Raw genomic sequence first — 20,169 nt, 5'->3', positions numbered from 1 at the left:
TAAATGTCACTGCAGGCTTGGAGCAAAACAAGACCACTAAAGGAAAAGCACCTTTAAAATTCTCAGAACAAAATGAGAAAAACCGAGTTCCCAGAGCTGCTACATCAAGGACAGAAAGAATATGGCCTGGAGGTGTCATTCCTTATGTCATAGGAGGCAACTTTACTGGTAAGATATTCCCAGTGAGTATGTGTGTGTGTGATTTTTAAAAAAGGAAATCTATTATACAGGCATGTACTTTTATAGAATATTATTATAAAAAATACACTATCCAATAAAATGTGAAAAAACGCTCAATTAACCAGGACCTCTAACTTAAAACATCTCTAAATTTGAAGTAAAATATCTTGTCTTTCATTTAGGGTCTAAAGTATTGTCCTGGACTTCATACAGTGTTTCAGATTTACTCTGCAAGGCAGCTTGTCTGAACTGACTCCCCCAACAAAGTCTCTAAGGCACATATTCGTAGAGCTAGTGGGTTAACCCTCTGATTAGAAAGTAAGCGTGGAGTCTGAGCAATGACTTATTGTGGTGCTGTGAACCCGACATGGTTGATGACAGTGCTGGCTGGCATCCTGATCTGCCAGCCAGATGGCGGAGCCAGCACAAAACACGCCTCCCTGAAAGCCCACACTGTTTTATTAAAGTCATGAATTTTTCCAGGCAGCCAGCGAGCCATGTTCAAGCAGGCCATGAGACACTGGGAAAAGCACACATGTGTGACTTTCACTGAGAGAAGTGATGAAGAGAGTTACATTGTGTTCACCTATAGGCCTTGTGGGTAAGTAGAGAATGGACTTCAGTTTTGAAGACTAGAAGGGAAAGGCTTATAGGTAGGATTCCTTTCTTCCTGCTTGCAGAGTACTTTGGCCAAGCGACAGTCTGAGTTTTGCATAATAAACTTGCATTCAGACAAACATATTTTCATGATCACTGGGCTTTGTGCCCCTTTGCAGGTCATTTGTCTTGCTACAGCAGTTTTTCTAGAACTCTTCTCTCTGTGCTCAGCAACCTCAAAATCTGTGTCCAGCCTCTCTGGGAAATCTAAGCACTTGGTTTCTAGTACAGTTGCTCATCATGTCATTTGGTCTCTGCTGTCTTATGTTGGTATTCGAGTTCTTCTCTGTAGCATCTCAGACCTTTAGGAAAATCTACCTGCTCTCCTGTCTTCATTTTCCAAGTTGCTGCCACGAGCAATTGACTTCCAAGGACACTGGTGAGGGAAAGATTCGTTGGTGTTTTCTCCTACAAGAGTGTTTTTGAAATGTACTTACAAGATAACAAATAATTTCTTAAAAATAATTTTAGAAAAAGAAAAAAATAAAAAGAGAACATGACATTTAAAGAGAAAGGTGTAGGGATTTGGAGTTGGGGAGGGAGTGGGAGGTAAATATGAACAATTTATATGCATATATGGAATTGTCATAGTAAACAAAGTATTATATTAAATTAGATAATCATTTTAGGAAGTTGGCAAGATGTTCCAGAGAGTAAATATGTGTGCAAACAAACCTGATTGCCTAAGTGGCCTCTAAAATCCACATGGTATAAGCAGACAATCTACTCCTACAAGCAGATTCTTATGTGTGCATGTGCACCAAGTCACACGTTTTTGCTGTAGGCCGAGTTTTCTTTTGCAGACAACCACTCTTGAATAATCATCCAGATGCTTAATATTAATTACAAGTGCTTGGCCAATAGTTCAAACTTGTTCCTAGCTAACTCTTACATTTATATTAACTCATATTTCGTATCTATTCTTTGACATGTGGTTTATTACCTTTACTCAGTATGGTGTCCATCCTCCTTCTCTCTGCATTTGCCCGCAACTCTCCAGAATCTGCCTTTCTTTGCCCAGGCATTCCCAGTTTGCCTCACCCACCTAATCTTATCCTGTCCAGCTGTTGGCTAGTCAGCTTCTTTATTAAACAAGCCACATTGACACATTCACAGAGTGTAAAGGAATATTTCACATTTCTGCCTTTTTGTTTAATTAAAAAGGAAGGTTTTAACTTTTATATAGTAAAACCATACACAACAAAAACAGTTATCAAATAAGAATTACAGTTACAATATCTAATCAAAATTAGAGAAAACATATTATCTATCTTATCTTTGTGAGTCTAAAGTTTTATACGTAATTTACCTTCTATTATAACTGAGGAAAACCTTAGTTATGACTATCTAGTCTTCAGCTTTGTCAAAGACCTAAAGATAGGGACATCTAGCAGCTTGAATTGTCACCTTATGTTCTTCTGTGATGTTGGGGCCTCCATATTTGAACTAGAGGCCTGGTATATCTGGCAGACATTTCTGATAAGTAGAGAAATTTGAAGGACTGTCCTACCTGTCTTGGCAGAGTTTGGAAGTGGCTTTCTTTGGTCCAGTTTAACAATTAATGCCCAGTTAATGTGTTTCTAAATATGTATGCTTGGGTCAATACATCTTTCCACTTTCCTTCTCCAAAATTTTATAAAACACAGCTCTGTCTGTAATAAATTGATACCTATACTGATTTTACTTTCTCCTCAGTGTTTTTCATTTTACTTTCATCCTACCAGACCGGTTTTCCCCACTCACCATTTTTCTTTTGCTCATACTTTTGTTTTTGTAAGTGCATTTATGATGTAGATGCTGTGTTTAGAATGTAAGAGAATTAAAAAGTTTTCACCACAAGGCATTTCATTCCGATGATGAAGCAGACGGTGATGGTGTGGAACAGTCAAAAGGGTATAATGGAGAAATGCTCCTGGCCATGGGATCTATCCTGAGAAGTGGTTAATATAGGCAGTGAGACACCATTGGAGAAAACACATTTTCCTTTGCCAGTGGGTATCAATTGCAGACAGCTTTGTGGTTAGGGATGGGATTCTATCCACCTCAGTGCTTACAAAATGAACTTAGGGCTATTTCTCTAGACTTTTCATCTCTGATTATTTGGAATTTTTTTGAACTATTGGTCTTTTGCTTGTTATTTTGATTTTCATTTTGGTAGTGTGTATGGCTTTCTCTGTTGTTTTAATTTTCTCTCATCTGCTTTAGAGAAAGAGAAAGACCACAGAGTTGAGAGGTAGGGATGTGGGGAAGGGGAGATCTGAGAAGAATTGAAGGAAAGGAAAACACGATTAAAACACATGGTATACACATTCGTTTCAGTGGGAAAAAAAAAGAAGAAAAAAAAAGAATAGTTGAGGATGGGTGCGTATAGAGATTTCACAGGAGAAGTCTGGGCAAATGAGTTCAAACTAGCCCACTCTTCCAGTTTGCTTAGATTCTGACTCTAAAAATGTCCATTAATACATGCATGAGAATGTTACATTGGTCCCCACAGATGTGTAGAGTTACTATTTGTCAATGGATTAATCAGGAGATAGTAAGGTCTCTTAGTTGCAAACTACTTGTCTTACATGCTCAAGGCCCTGGGTTTGACTCCTAACACTTGAAAATTAGCAAATAAGCAAGTAAAATGGAATAAATAAAATAACAAATGACTTTTAAATGAAATCAATTAAGACAACTTGCCTTATTCTCACCTTGGTAGAATTCTTCCCTAGACTTTGTTCGTTCTTATCTTTGTTTGAGATGCCCACAGTGGAATTTTATTTTCATTAGAAGTCCACAATGGAATTCTATATTCATCAGATGTCCACAGTGGGATTTTATGTCCATCAGGTGCCCACAGTGGACTTTTGTTCCACCTACAGCGGTTACAGTTACCTTACTTCAGCTTGCTCATATATCTATCTTTGCCAAGGACTAAGGCATACAATTTACCTTGGTGTCCTCAGGGAACACACACATTGTTTTACATATAGGTATTCATGAGAATATAGACGATTTCAACATTATTTCAGTCTCGTAAATTTGTTAAACAATAAAACTCGGTGAGAATTTATATTTTACATCCAAATAACTTAATGATTTGCAACTTACCCAAAGATAATTAAAACTCATCTGCATTCCTAAAAAAACAGACTTTTTTAAAATTATAATTTAATTACATATCTCCCTTCCATTCCCCTTCTCCAAACCATCCCATATGCCCTTCCCCACTTGCCTTCAATTTTATAGCTTATTTTCTCATTAATTGCAAATGCATGCATATATATATATATATATATATCATATATATATGCATGCATACTCCCATTATAACCTGTTGAGTCCATATATTTCTCATGTGAAAATCAGACTTTTAAGTGCCATGTAAAAATATATTCTTGTCAATGTTATAGTTGTAACAGTGCATTTTGGTGATTTGGGGAATGTCGTTTCACATTTTCTTATTTGCCTTATATTATTTTTTCAGTAATAGTGATGATACTTTGTAATAGAACTAACTCATCGACTTCTGATCATTTTAACTATTTTGTGACTCCTAAAACTTCACACAGGGCTAAAGACACAGATATGCCATTATTTTTGTTGTGATAATGCTGTATGTAAGTCTCAAAAACTAATCTTGAATTTAAGGGAGCTTGGAAACGTTGCTGCATAAATATTTTAGGGCCTACTAGAATATACCAAGTCAAACATTCATCACTCCTTCTGGACTTCAGTGTTGGGTCATTCATGTATGTAGCACTGGGGCATTGAACCTATAGCATTTAGGTACACAGAGTATGACTCACTATGGAATGTGGAATGCCTTTACCTTGATAAAATTTCAATTTACCATGGTAAAAATTTATGGTCATATCAAATCACTTCCATTTCTTCTTTTTCTTTTCTTTTAAATGTATTTATTTTATATGTATGGGTGTTTTGACTGTATGTATGTCTACACCATGTGTGTTCCTGGGACCTGCAGGAGTCAAAAGAGGGCATTGGATCCCATGGAGCTGGAAGTACAGTCATCTGTGAGCACCATGTGGATGATGAGAATAGCATCTGCATCCTTTAGAACAGCAGCCAGTGTTCCCAATCATTGAGTCATCTCTTCAGCCCCTATCAGTTCTATTTTTAATGTTAACATATTAAAGAAACACATTTTACCTTAATCACCTTGCCAATAAGGTGGTTTATAACTTTTATAATTTCTAAAACTAGGAACTGAAAAATATCTCTGCACTTACAGGAAATGATATTGAATAGGAACTTTCATTACCTTCAAAACATTTTTTTCTGTCTTATTTTTGTTAAGGGAAGCCTTGCTTCATGCCATATTGGGGTAGGGAGAAAAATAATTAAATGTAATAAAACAATAAATAAGTACTAAAAGATATTAGTCAGATTATTTTATCCTTTAGTGTTAGTATGTTTTAAGTTTTCAGTTGAAGCTATTCACAAATTTTTACCAGACTATTTTTTTTATAAAAATGTGTGTATATATTATCTTTGATCCATTGTTAGTAGGAGATATAAATTAATCTCCCTTCCATATTTGAAAAAAAATAAGCTTATAAATTAATATTTTCAATAAATGGCTGTTATAATAGTGGTAATCACTGTAAGAACATTACCAATAAAATATATTTTAATGGAAATCATTTGATTTGTTTTTGTGAGAGATTTTTGTCACTAAATTTGTTACTTTAGTCTAATGTGCTCTAGTTCTACTACTGTTCTTATTCCAGCAGCTTCTTCAATAATATTTGTCCACATAATACTCTTTAATGACTTTTACAACACCAACTACCACGCTAATTCATTTAGCTGTTTTCTAGGTTTTGTTTCAATGTTTAAATTTTGTCTGTTTGCATTAAAATAGTGGTGAGATTATCCTATACTTATTTTGTGCCTCCACCATTTTGTGTCACTTTTATACTGTTCTTTTGGGTTATAACATCAAACAGAAGTTGTTTTCTTTCTGTGAAAGAATTTCAGTTAGAAGATTGTACCAGCCAAGATTCTTGTATACAAATAACTGAGCCAAGTTAATTTAACGAAAAACAATATATAAAGAGGTTTTAAATAAATTCTGAATTATACTAAGGAACAACTGGAGAGCCGAGTAGAAGGGAGAGCCTCAGAAACACTCACTTTAACCCTTGCTGCACCTACTGTCATCACTGGAGTCCAACCTGCTCTTTCTGCCTATGGGAACTTATTTTCCAAGACATATTTGTGGAGCTTGTGCCATATTTGAGATTCTGTGAGCTTTGGCTGGTAGGGAGTCCTGTCTCCAAAAATGCAGATATCCTAGAAGTGACAGAAAAGAGAAAACAAAATCACTGAAAAAAATAACACAAGAAATTCTTAGAGGAAAGGTAAGCAGAGAAGTCTCAAGGTCAAGTCCTTGCAAAGAGTTAAATAAGGTATAGAAGAGAGTCACTTGGGTGTTTTGGAGGTTTGAACTTATGGAATAGACAGAGAAAGACAATGAGATATGAGCCCTCTCCATGTTCAAGACAGAGCATGGGGAATGGACGGAGTGAAGTGATAGCAGAGGCAGTGGTGAGAGATGAGCGAGATGAGAGGTGTGGTAAGACTTATGGGTGTGAAGATCATTTATAAGACATTGAAACAAATGATCCCTCTTTCACAGTTGCTTAGAGCAACAAATGCTGTTTACTCACGCAGGGCCATATAAGTCCTATATGCAGTCCTATGGAGATGCCTCGCTCTGGACATAGCTCTTTTTTGGCAGACAAAATAGCAACCACATGGCCAGCCACGTGTTGACTCTTAAATGTTCTCTCTAGCAATGACAGCTTGGGCTTCTGTGATGTTGTCCAGGGCAAGCCATGTAATGAAACCCAGTATTAGTGGATTAGGGGCTTGTAATCACCAACCAGAAAAGGGGAATGTGTATTTTTGAGCATTGACACAGTTTACCACAGAGTTGCTGAATATTGGCATAATCCAACTTGACATTTAAAAACTATGGCGATGTTAAGAAAACACTGGGATAGTGAGGCAAGAAAGAATAGGAGAAAAATTAGTGGACAATCCAACACGCCACATGAGAAATGATAGCTTAGGAAAGGGCACTAGCTTCTCAGCTGGTGTAATCCTTGTGGATTCCTGGGAGTTTCCCTAGTGCCTGGTTTCTTGCTAACCCCATAATGGCTCCCTCTTTCAAGGTATCTTGTTCCTTTTTCTCCCTCTCTGTCCTTCACCCAGTTTGTCCACCCTGTTCCCTCATGTTCTCCTCCTTGCTCCACTTCTCCCTTACCACTCTCTCCCTCCCTCCTCTCTCCATGCTACCGGTTTACTAAGAAGATCTTGTCTACTTCTCCTTCCCAGGGGGGAATCCATGTATGATGTATATCTCTCTTAGGGTTCTCCTTGTTTCCTGTCTTCTCTGGGGTTGTGGATTATCGCCTGATTTTCCTTTGCTTTATGTCTAATATTCTCTTCTGAGTAAGTATATACCATGTTCATCTTTCTGTGTCTGGGTTACCTCACTCAGGGTATTTTTTTTTAGTTCCATCTATTTGCCTGCAAATTTCAAGATGTCATTGTTTTTACCACTGTGTAGTACTCCATTATATAAATGTACCACATTTTCCTTATCCATTCTTCGGTTGAGGGGCATCTAGGTTGTTCAGGTTCTGGCTATTATGAATACTGATGCTATAAACACAGTTGAGTGAATGTCCTTGTGGTATGAATGTGAATCCTTTTGGTATATGCCCAATAGTAGTGTTGCTGGATCTCAAGGAAGTTTGATTACCAGTTTTCTGAGAAACCACCATACTGATTTCCCTTAACTGCCTTTCCTCTGTAACCAGATTGATGACTAACTTAATTGTCATCATAGACCCTTCATCCAGTAACTGATAGAAGCAGATGCAGAGAGCCACAATTAAGCAATGGACTGAACTCCTGGAGTACAGTCATAGAAAAGGATGAGTGATATTATAAGCAAAGGGGTCAAGATCATGATGGAATACCCACAGAATCAGCTGACCCAAGCATGTAGGAGGTCATTGCAGACTTGGTGTGGGACAATGGTCTGTATTCTTTCAATTATATTTTAAATAAACGTTGATTGGCCAGTAGCCAGACAGGAAGTATAGGTGGAACAACCAGATAAGAAGTAGAGGTGGGTCAATGAGAACAGGTAATTCTGGGAAGAAGGAAGTCCTAGTCTGCAGTTGTGGCCCAGCCACAGAAGAGGCAAGATGTGACTACCTCAGCGAATAAGGTACCAAGCCACGTGGCTAACTCAGACAAGAATAATGGGCTAATATAAGTTATAAGAGTTAATAAAAGCTAATGGGCCAATCAGTTTATAACTGATGTAGACCTCTGTGTGATTTCTTTGCTACTTAATGACTGTGGTAACTGGGTATGACAAAAACTCAGACAACACAGACTGACACCTGGGGAAGCCTGCAAAAGACTGAACTAGATCTTCTGAACGTGGGTGACAGTTGTGTGCCTTGGACAGTTTGTGGCACCACTAGCAGTGGATCCAGTATTTATCTTTAACATATGAACTGGTCCTTTGGAGCCCATTTTTTTTTATGGAGGGATACTTTGCTTATTTTCCATATGGTGGTGGTGGTGGGGAGCCTTGGTCTAGCCTTAAGTGATATGACAGACTTTGTTGACTCCTCAAGGGAGGCCTCATACTCTCTGAGGGGTGGATGAGCAGTGGGTTGGGAAGAAGGTGGGGGGGGGGAGCTAGAGGATGGGAGGGAGAGGGAACTGGGATTGGTGTGTAAAATAAGATTGTTTTAAAAATTAAAAAAGAAAGAAAATAAATAAATAAAAGCAACTGCAAAAAGAAAACAAGTACGGGCAGTGGCAGTGCTGTCATGAGAGGTAGATGTGTGGATTCTGGGCTTAGATTAAAGGTAGAGCCAACAGGATTGCCAGCTGGAGAGAAAGGGAAACGTTAGATTACTGCCTGTGCCTGAACTGAGAAAGTCAAAGACGGTTAAAGATGCCATCTGTTTTCATCAGGATGAGTTTCTCACTGTGTGGGGAGGTGGTTTATTTATTTATTCTTCCATTTATTGAGAACTAATTTTGGGGGATATTCAATGAGATGCTCTACTATTCATTGATATAGAGAAGCTAAGTCACACGGGTGAGTACATAAGTAAGCTCTTCAATGTGTACGGTCTTCTGTAAAAACATTGCCTCAGATGCTTGAGCGAAGTCAGTGAACAACTGCAGTGGACTCCTGCCCTCATGACTTTAACAGTTTAATGGAACACTTCAACTTGTGGCTTAGGACTTTCTAAAAATAGAGACTAACTGAACAATTGAGTCATTTTGTGAAGATCATAAAGCGATTAAATGAAGTTAAGTGGAAGCCATTTAAAAAGGAATCACGGAAAGGTGGAAGCAATCCTGAGTTACGGACGACCTAAAGAAAGCTTTCATAGTATTTTGGTCTGTAAACCTTAAATGAAAGCCAGGCACAGGAGATTTCGATTACTTTCTATAATTTAAGGTGAAATGAAACTCTTTTATATGTGGAAATGGCTTTTCTGAGAGGGCAGGTTAACCTTTGATGCATAGCACCGTATAAATGACAAATAAATTAGTCATGAAATGCATATAGCAATATGAGAAAATAGGATCAAACTTGATTTCACCAGAAACCAAGACAGTGGTTTGATTAAGTCGTGCATTTTTGAATTTCATGTTACCTTGTCATCACATGCCTGATACTTTTATAAGCATATGTTGAATGAACCTTAATGTCTAGAATTCTCCTGTTCCTAAGACCTTTAGTTAGTCAAGGATCAAAGTACCACATTTTTCTTATTTCCCAGGGCCATTGAAAATAATAGCTCTATGAAATAGGCACTGTGAAATCTGTTTTTCCTTTCCACTATGAAACTCATCTTATTATAGGAAATTGCTCTGGGTTCAATTATGCCATAAAGGGTGTTTTAGGATTAAATAAATAGACAGCCTTTCTGTCCCTCAAATTCCTTTTGCAAAGTGCTGTGTTCTCTGAATGTAACCAGCTAGAATGACTCAACATGGGGAGTTAAATTGCTATATAATCATCAGATATTTTTGTCTCCTTACTGTTGCTATAAAATAGCAAATATTTTAGTTTAAATCTCCAAAGTTTGCAAAATACAAAGTTTTCTAAATGAAGCAAGTTTTGAGTATTTTAGTGGTTACTTTTTAGTGCGTAGTATCTGTGTATGGACTGCATATATTATTTGTAAAACATACATGGGTGTAAAAGAGAGAAATCATTAATTTTCACTCCTACCCCGCCAGCTATTCCAGACTCCTATTACTGATATATTAGCCCTAGTTAGTTGATAAAGCACTCACAAACAATGAGCATAAATTAACATCTCAAACTGGAATAACATGTGTTAAGGCATAAACATTTGAAGCCCACAAAATTAAGTTAGGAGAGAATAAAGGGGTGAGAGATGACACAAAAATTTACATTTGTGAAAATTTAACAAGACTGCCAAATTGAAAAGAGTGAAACTGAAAGAGTAAACTCTCTTCACATTATTTGAGCAATTAGTTTATTGTATTTAAAAATTAATAAATCAAAAAAGGCCTTTGACAATGTCTAACGCTTTATGATTTCCCACTTGGAAAGTGCTGCTGCCTATTGATATCTTGAAGGGTAGTCCACGGCACTATTTACACGTAAACTGTAATTATTAATCCTTCAGATGAGATCATATCATACTGTTTAAAACGCACTTTAATGTAGATATCTTGTATGTGCTTGCTCTTGTAAATGTATATAAGACAGCAAGTTGTTCTTGAGCGCTTAGCTTTCTGTCTGACCATCAAGCAGCTTTCTCGAGTAGTTGTAATATTGCACCTCTAGCATTAAGTAATTGATCTATAGACACATGTCATAGAAGTCTAATAATGTTTGTAAAAGCTATCAATAGGAAACTCTCCTTCATAAGCTGTCATTGCCTGCACAGTGTCATGTCACTGAACATCATGGTCTAGGTAGCTGATAGACTGTGAACTTTCTGGATTTGTGTCTGTGAGGACATTCCTTGGATGTTACATGAATGTGCTTATGCTGTGTTCTTACGTGGTGGAAAGGTTGAAGGTAGCTTTCTAGAACTTTCTTCTCCAGGGCTTTTGATCTTGCTACTAAGGAATCTGTACCCATGACCAATTTATTTTTCAAAGCCACATTTTAAACAAGATCTCACCAGGGGTTATATTTTGGTGGATTTTGGGGAGGCATTGTGATTGAGTCTCTTCCTCCAGTTAACTATTAACTACAGGTGATTCACCTTTATTTAACTTTTGTAATATTACATTTATTTATTTGCGTGTGCTAATCTGTGTAGGTATGCGTGTCATGGCACACAGGTGGAGATCAGAGAATGACTTCCCAGAGTAGACCCTCTTTCTCTCTATTACATGGACCTTGGGAATCAACCACATATATTCAGGACTGGAGGAAATATTTATCCTTTCAGCATTCCTGTCTAGACCCTTCAAGTAGCATTTTCTTCTACTTTAGTTTGTGTGTGTACGTGCATAAGGAGGTCTTGGTTGATGTTGAGAACTGTCCTCAATGACTCTTCCTTTTTATTGAGGAATGGTTTCTCAATCAAACCACAAAGTGGCCCATTGGATATTCTGTGTCTCTCCCCAGTTTGCTCTGGTATGTTCCTGGTGTTTGCTATCAGAGACTAGGTTTACAATGGTTTCCCAGCTCCTGACATTTCCACGGGTCTAAGAATCTGGCCTGTGGTCCTTACATCTGCAGTGGCATGCAGTTCAGTCCTGAGTCATTTTACCATCCCCTTTGTTGACTTATAAAAATCATTTTCTAGGTTTCAGAATTATTCCTTTGGTAAGAAGTTTAATTTATATTTTTAATAGCCAATGTCTTTCACAGATGGATGTTTTTTTCTTTCTCTAAAGGATAAAAGCAATTTTAAAATAAAGTCATATTGGAGTATTGGCAGAGAGTTACACTGATAATGCAGTGATTATAGATGCAGATATTGTAGGGTAAATATTCTTTTCAACAACATTCTGCATCATTATTATCATAATTGTTTCTGATCTAACTACTCAACGCTGTCAAACTGGAGAAATTTACTTTGTAATATAAAGCTAATTGCCAAGCATTCAATTACTGAGAGAGTTTGATCATATGTGAGCTTAAAACTCATTAACAAAAGGCTGTCCTGATTCAGAACATGCCAGGCTCTAGAGGTGGCCACTGCTGCTTTCTGGGAATTCCATGCTGTCGAGTCCAGTGGCCTGCTCTTCACAAGTCCTTGTCCTGCTGTCTGCTTTTCGTAGATGCTGCTCCTATGTCGGTCGGCGGGGAAATGGCCCTCAGGCCATCTCTATTGGGAAGAACTGTGACAAGTTTGGAATCGTTGTTCATGAACTGGGCCATGTGATAGGCTTTTGGCACGAACACACCCGCCCAGACAGAGACAACCATGTCACCATCATAAGAGAGAATATCCAGCCAGGTGAGAACTTTGGGGACCTGCAAACCTACATTTATAAGCCATGCAGACCTTTCTTAATGTACTATAGTCAACATTTTACTGTATTAAAACTTGTTATTCCCAAGCTTTTCCCCCTATGATATAGGCATTTTGTTTTAAATATTGGTGGTTTTCATGAACGGACATGAGCTCTCGAGCAATAAGCTGATAAGATAATCATTTCAATAAGCCTATTTTAATACTTAGTTCTTTAATTTATGCTGTTTAGACTGTGATGGGGTTCAGGGTTTGCATCGTGTGTTATAGCTACTGGAGTCAATGCTGTGTCAGGTGTTATCTTTAGAGAAAATTCCGGTGAAATGAGTCATTCCCAAAATAATCTTAACAGTTTATTGGAGATTTTTTTCTTAGACTTGATTATTCTAAGGACAAAATTTTAAAGTGTTTTCACTAGTTAAAATGGTAAAAAGAAATCTAATTTTCTCTTAGAGTCTTGTGAGTGACAATACACTTATTGTCAAATTTTATATTTCTTTTAAGTCTCATTCAGAAATACCAGTATATTTAATTTGAAAAAATTTCCAATTCTTGTTTGGCATTTCGGTGTAGTGTGTCTTTTAAGTATATGCAGAGTCAAAGGGGGTCTTATTTTCCTATTCACTGTCAATTAAAGGACTATGCTGAATTTCTTAGGATATTCTGTAATAAATATCATTTATGTCTTTGTTCATTCGTCATCTACTCCATTCTGCTTTCTGCAGCACTAGCTGTGGAGATACTGCTATGGAAAAATGCCAGAAATCTGTATAAAGATGAATAATAGCCATTCATTGCAAATACTGCAGAGTCTAAAATAAACACAACAAACACTACTTTTGGCAACTGAAGACAGTTGTCTCCAAAATTAGAGATAAGAAATATTAAAAAGAAAAGAAATAAACATGAATTAAGAGGGCGATGAAATATTTAGGCTTAGAAACTCATAACAACTTTTAGCTCTGTCCTCCTGCTCTATGGCAAATTATAAGTGGGGGACTGGTTATTAATTATTAATTTCCCAGGGAGGTTAGATTATTGAGAATCAGAATCATCTGTATTGGTCTCAGAAATTTATGCCTTACCCTCTCCTGGGAAATAATTGGAAGACTGTGCCTTAGTTACTTTTCTATTGCTGTGATAAGACACCCTGACCAAGGCAGCTTAAAGAAGCAGGAGTTTATTTGGGGTTTATGGTCTCAGAAGATTTGATTTGCAGTGCATGCTCATCATGGCAGAAAGCATTGCAGCAGGCAGGCAGGCATGGCTTGGGGGCAGTAGCTGAGAGCTGACAGCTTCATCTGTAAGTCAGAAGAAGAAAGAGCCAAGTGGGAATGATGAAGACTTTTGAAACCTTAAAACCCACCCCAAATGACACACCTCTTTGAACAGTTCTATCCACTGAGGGCCAAGTGTTCAAGTATGTGAACCTATGGAGACTATGGATTGTAAACAAAGATCATATCTGAAAAGTTCTACCTGCTGTGGGACTTTTAACTTGGGGTGGGGAGGATGAAGCTAACGTCCTGGAACCAGCAGAATCCTGAATAAATAGTCTCTGTGGATGAGGAGCTTCTCACCATTTGAACACGAAAGGACAAGAAGAAGACATACACATAACCTCCAAAATTCTTTAAGGGGAACATGAGTGGAAGTCTTCAAAAGTTTTATTCCAGGCCAGAGTGCAAACATTGGTACTATCAAATGGAGCAGGAAACACGGAGTAAACACAATGTTTTTTTGTGAAAGAAAAAGTGACAAACACCAATTTAATCTGCCTATTTTTTTTATTGGAAAAGCCTGTGGTGATCCTCTTTAGAAACAAAGGAGTGACAGGAGTGGATTTGGAGGACTATCCAAAGATTAACCTTTAGTAGTACATTTGACTGTTTCAGGGCAACCCGAGAGAACAGCAAGAAAAGGTTGCATTGGACAGCAACAAAACCTAAGCAATAAGTAGAAAATACCTTCTGAAGATTACAGTAACATCTATGCAATAAGAGAAAAGTTGATGGAGTATGGTATCCAGAACCAGGCGAATAAATCCTTTTTCTAGAAAGATGCAATCAGATGATGAAAATAAAATAAAATGTATATGGCCATGTGGAATATCTAGGAGCTTGAAATACTTTCCAGTGTTCATTTTACAACATTAAGAGTGAGACAAAAAGAGGTGATGTTTCTGAAACTTCTTTTAAGCACCCACCAAGTAGATGAGAGATTTGCTGTTAGGTATTTTTGTATTGTTTGCTGTCTGCCAATCATGTTCATCATGGGGACCAAGGAAACAAAAACTTATGAGGAAGGCAATATTTGAAATCAGTTGCTGATTCAAGATAAAATCTTTAGATATGGCAAAACAAGGAAGAAATGTGAACATAATGAAAATAGATATATAAGTAAATATGTCAATGCTGGAAAATTATACCTCTGAATACTGTTTTTGATTAAACATTCAGGCTAACAGGAAAAAGAACAGTTACTGGATGAAGTTTCCTGATTGACTGGAACTACCACAGCGGGAAGATCCCAGGCTGAAAATAACCACATGGCAGGCTAATTGTTTATGCATTTATGACTTGCTGTGAGTCAGAAGCCTGAGATTAGGTGGTTTTTCAAGAGTAATGACTAAAAATGCACACACTTTGACTTTAAGTTTACATGCAACATAGGTGACTATGATAAAAATGAAATTTGTGTGAAGACCTGAGTATTTGAATTTGTGTTAGATTGTGGTTGTAAATAATTATTACAAATTATAATTATTTGTGTAACACTCACACCAGTAATATAATTTTAAAGAAAAGAATATTATGAGATGGATACATAATATTTGGAAGAACAGCATGCTCTACTTTTATCTTCTTTTATAGAAATTAGGTCATTGTTCCACTCCACTATGATGTTCCAAGTAGACATTGTGGGGACATATGGTTTTGCTTTTGTTGCGTATGAATGGATATGTGTATAAAAACAAACAATAACACCAGTCACTTAGTAAAACCCAAAAGTAGGTCCCAGATTTCTGTTCTCTTTTCTTTCGTTTAGAAGTCTTCTGTTTTTCCTGGCCTCTTAGGGCAAGAGTACAACTTTCTGAAGATGGAGCCTGGAGAAGTGAACTCTCTCGGGGAAAGATATGACTTTGACAGTATTATGCACTACGCCAGGAACACCTTCTCAAGGTTGGACTCTCAGGTTATACCTTTTGACTTTTAATTCCTTTTCTCATGTGACTGCGCACAAAGCTATGTTTATCTTTAGAACTAGAACCGCTTTCAAATATCACTGCCCTGGGCCAAAAGAAATGGAGCAGATTTTCATGCAAAAGATGTTTAAAACACCCTTTTCCAGTTCTTATTAAAAGCACACACTGAAAGCGATATTGAGAATGGTACAGATGAGTTAAGTGATTTTTTATCCTTGAGTTATTAAATATTCAGCGAAACAATTACCTAACTTCTCAGCATCTTAAACTGGTAAAGTATTATTTAATAAAGACTGAGAATTCACAAATCAAATACGTGATCCCCATGTTGCACGGAGATGCCATACCATATATTTTAGGTCGTGTGCACAGGCTTTTTGAACCACTTATGCCACAGATTTGATTTAAGTAGATGAAAACTCAAAGATTATGCTCGGAAGATAACTTGCTTTCATGTAGTTTACAATTGATAGTAACACTCCAATTACGAACTTAAAATTGTATTGATTATAACTGTCTTATTTGAATTGTAATGCATTTGGGTTTTGATCTACTTCACCCCAAAGATGATTCTACCAAACAAATAGCTCTCAGGTAAGGAAGTCGGAATTCCAACACCAAGTCCCCATCTCTCTCCTTTCCAATCACGGATGCTCATTTTGGAACTGCATGCCCATTTTCTCACTCTCTGTTATTGTTGTTCACCTCCGTCCACTTCACAGTTCATTTCTATCTTTTTGTTTTTTTTTTTTTTAAAGAGTGTTACAAAGAAAAGACAAAGTCAAATTTATTCCTAGGTTCATTTTTTTAAATGAATATCTGAATGAAAGTATGTCAATGAGCCCTTAAAATGTGAGTGCATAGTAAAACTTCCTTTATTAAAAGATTAGACCTTCAGAAGTGTTGTTGTTATCAGCCTTTGAAGAGGGTTCTCTTCTCAAGTTCGTACAATAGACACATTTATTCATGATACATCTCTTTAAACAGAGCAGCGTTCAAGTATTTATTGTTCCTGGAATGGGAATTTAAGTTTTGGGTAAAAAAAAAAATACACCCAGAAATCTGGGCTGAAATTAGAGTTATAAAATTTTATTATTAGGTTAAAAGTTGGAATAGAATTAAGTTTTCCACAGAAATATGTAAGAAATTGTTGTGTGGGTCTCAGTTCAGACAAGACTTCTCTACCGTGGCTCTCAAATGAATCATTCAGAATTAACCTGAGGTTTAGTTCTTTGGAATATGGGAGGGGCTGGAGAGTAGCCAAAACAACAAGAAAAATTCTTTTTTTTTTTTTTTTTTGTCTTCGTGGATGGTGTATCTTAAGTTTGAATTGTCTGACTTCCCCTAGTTTGTCCTTTGTGCTTTATTTGTAACTGCCACCATGGAACAGCATGCTCTACGTACCTGTAGCCTGTTTCTCCCACATTGTCTTACTTTGTCAAACTTGAATATCCTTACTGTTATAAACCTATCCCATTCCTCTCTCTGCTGCTGTGACTGTAGGCACACTTGCACAAGGTCAACCAACCCAAATCCCAGCATGGAATAGGGAAGAGTCCCACCACTCCTGAGGAGTAGTTGACAATTGGTGGCTACTAGGGAGGCATGATCCATTTTTTTTTTCTTCCCACAAGTGTGGCATCTGATAAGCTGTTCTTGATAGAGGAGATGGCCCCAAACACAACTTCTGACAGTGTTAACCAGACAACTGATAACATGAAATTGAGAACAGATAGTAGGGAGTAAGGTTTGGTAGAAATTGGAGGAGAATGAATGGTTGTGAATTTGGCCAAAACATATTGTATACCTGCATAAAATTCTCAAAGGACAAAATTTATCTTATCAATTTTCATGAAAATATCTACATTTTAAAAGGTCGTATTTATCGATTTGAAAGATAGTTATCTGATTGATCTAGTTCATAATAGCTTAGTCTGAATCTGTAAAGAGATTGCTTCATAACATATTTAAACAAATAATTTCAGGAAATGACAATTTTGGCACCTCAAAAGTATTTGAAGCTGCTGTTTTTAATTATGTCAAAACCATATAATAAAAATTTATCATTTCAACCATGTTAAGCTATTTGCTTTAATAGTGTTAAATATATTCACTGTAATAAAACACATCCCCAGAATGTTTTATGTCTCAAAATAGAAATGGTGGTTCCTGTTAGACAACCCTGCTCCCCCTTTTTGTTTACCCTCCCAGCACCTTGAGTATAGTTTTATTTCTCAAGTCTGTGAATTCAACTATTTTGGATACTTTCTTTAATTGAAATCACATGTGCTTTGTCCGTTTGTGACCACCATGTTACATTTAGGATTATTTCCTTCAGATTTACTGCAGCATGGTTCATTTCCATGACACTGATGAATAATATTGCTGTGTGTGTGTGTGTAGGTTGTATGCGCCTGTGTGTGTGTGCATGTGTGTCTGTGTGTTTCTCTTCATATGTTTGTCTGTTTGTGCGTGTGAATGTGTGTTTGTGTGTTCGTGTGCATGTGTGTGTGTTTGTATGTATATGGATGAACACCAGCATCAGTGGACACTTGGACACTAGGTCCCTGGAGTTGCTTCCGCTTTCTGGTGGCCTACGTAGCACTGTGATGAGCAGGGTTCACAGATATATCTGAGAGGGGTTGCTTCCCATTGCTTCCTCTGTCATCCCAGGAAGCTATAATGTAAAGTCACATTTATTTTGACGTTTAGGTTTTGATTTCCACCATTTTGTAATCCCACTAAGTAGGCAAAGCTGTCCACCCTTTGGGGCCTCCCAAGAGCCTTTTGGTTTGTGTTGTCTTGCTAGCAAGAGTCAAGCCAAGGGTGGGAGAACACTGTGCTGTGATTTTGATTTACATCCCTCTCACAGTAGAATGGCTTCACAAAGGCAGAACTCCAGTTTGTTTAATTTACTGTTGTAAATTCAGGCCTAGAACTGTGCTTAATAAATGTTTTCTAATGGAAGAAATAAATGGAGCCAAAATGCTGTTCTGTGACTTGCAACTCAAGAGCAATATGTTTAGCTTCATACTTTGGAATAGAATATCTCTTTGCTTATCCCAACGTAAAATATTTTTTTATATTTTCATTAATTAAGTTAGCAGATTTTATGCCAAGTGAAAAATCTTCTATTCTGACTTTTTTCCTTAAAATTTCATGTATACATTCAAGACTTCTAACCATTTTGAAGGCTTTTCCAGTCCATTCACCATTTCGTCTGGGTTATAAATGTTTGATTTACATCATAAAGTTAGAATATATTTTTAGTGCATATTTGGAAAATAGCTAGTTCCCACCACAACTTTGAGTCCCAAAGGTTTCTATCTGTAGCTAATGTTTAATAAGCCATCAGTGACTTTTTATTTATTGATTTTATCTTGATAAATAATAAGTGCATTTGATTTACATGTTATCTTTAATTGATTACTCTGTTTGTTCTTATTCTTTCAACATAAGCTACAGTAATATTTAGAACCCAGAAAGAGTTAGCTTTGGCTAGTTTAACTAAAATTTTACTTTAACTTTTTGTTCTTGAATTTTTTTTAGTAATCTCTCTTTTTTTTTTTGCAATCTGGTGATTGAAAAGATTCTTGGATCAATATGGGGAAATAAAACAAAAGTCACAATGTCCTTTGTGCATTATTGGCAAATAAACCTTATTTTTAAAAACATATAACACATATCTAAAAAAAATGTACTCCTGACTTTTGGGAAGTTAAACCATTTTTTACACACTTTCCCTCCTCTGATTAGAGTGTTTGGAAAACCTCATATTCTGCCTTAAGTTCAGTCTACTATAACTACTGATGAGATTTAGAAGTAATGACCACTATGTTTATTATGGCTACATTACTTCTAATTTGGTGACTTAGGTATGGTTTGCTTCTGCTTTTCCAGGGGGATGTTTCTGGACACAATACTCCCTTCTCGTGATGACAATGGCATTCGTCCTGCAATTGGCCAACGGACCCGGTTAAGCAAAGGAGACATTGCACAAGCAAGAAAGCTGTATCGGTGTCCAGGTACTGCACAACAAACACAGGAGATTGGTATTCATCCCCGAGCTTCACCAGAGAATCAGGCCTTGATTTCTTCAACTCTTCTCTTGTCCATTTCTATTTTCACAAATGGCATGCACATTTCCAATTTAGCAACCTAAATGAGGAGAATGAGGATTTTAGAATGTGGCGATGGAAACAAGTTGCCAGAAGTCAAAAAGCATCAAGCAATTGCTTGCCATTACTAAATAGTCAGGCAATTTTGTAGTCAAATGCCTGTCTGTGCCATTATTAAGAAGAATAGGCTTTCTTACACAATCAAGTTCTGGGAAATGAAAAGGGGCTTGATATGTAAAAGCACTTGCAGCAAAAGCACGAAGACCTGAGTTTGAATCCCCAGCACCCACTTACATATCTAAACAAGCTGTGTGTGTCTGTAGCCCCAGCATTGAGGAACAAGAGACAGGTGGTTTCAAGCGTGCAGAACAACCAGCTTGTTCAGTCAGGAGTTTCTGATACAGTGAAAGACTGTTGACTCAAGGTGTCTTCCTTTTGGCCTCTCTATGTTTACATGGGTAGAACTCACACACACATAGGG

At 37.0% G+C, this 20,169-nt stretch overlaps 1 protein-coding gene across 2 annotated transcripts in view; it reads left to right on the top strand.

The window, feature by feature from the left end:
* Positions 1 to 20,169, top strand: part of Tll1 (tolloid like 1) — a 178,868-nt gene that overhangs the window by 92,937 nt on the left and 65,762 nt on the right. For both annotated transcript variants that reach the window (XM_050138702.1, XM_050138703.1), the window contains 5 exons: positions 16 to 168; positions 664 to 781; positions 12,172 to 12,350; positions 15,442 to 15,547; positions 19,471 to 19,595. In XM_050138702.1, coding sequence (XP_049994659.1) covers positions 16 to 168; positions 664 to 781; positions 12,172 to 12,350; positions 15,442 to 15,547; positions 19,471 to 19,595 — 681 coding nt within the window. The remainder of the gene's footprint in view (positions 1 to 15; positions 169 to 663; positions 782 to 12,171; positions 12,351 to 15,441; positions 15,548 to 19,470; positions 19,596 to 20,169) is intronic.

The sequence above is a fragment of the Alexandromys fortis genome, unplaced genomic scaffold (assembly GCF_014885135.2).
Source record: "Alexandromys fortis isolate MF-2015 unplaced genomic scaffold, M_Fortis_MF-2015_v1.1 scaffold_11, whole genome shotgun sequence".
NCBI lineage: Eukaryota > Metazoa > Chordata > Mammalia > Rodentia > Cricetidae > Alexandromys > Alexandromys fortis.
The sequence above is the reverse complement of the archived record's forward strand: the minus strand, read 5'-3'. Positions and strand labels throughout refer to the sequence as shown.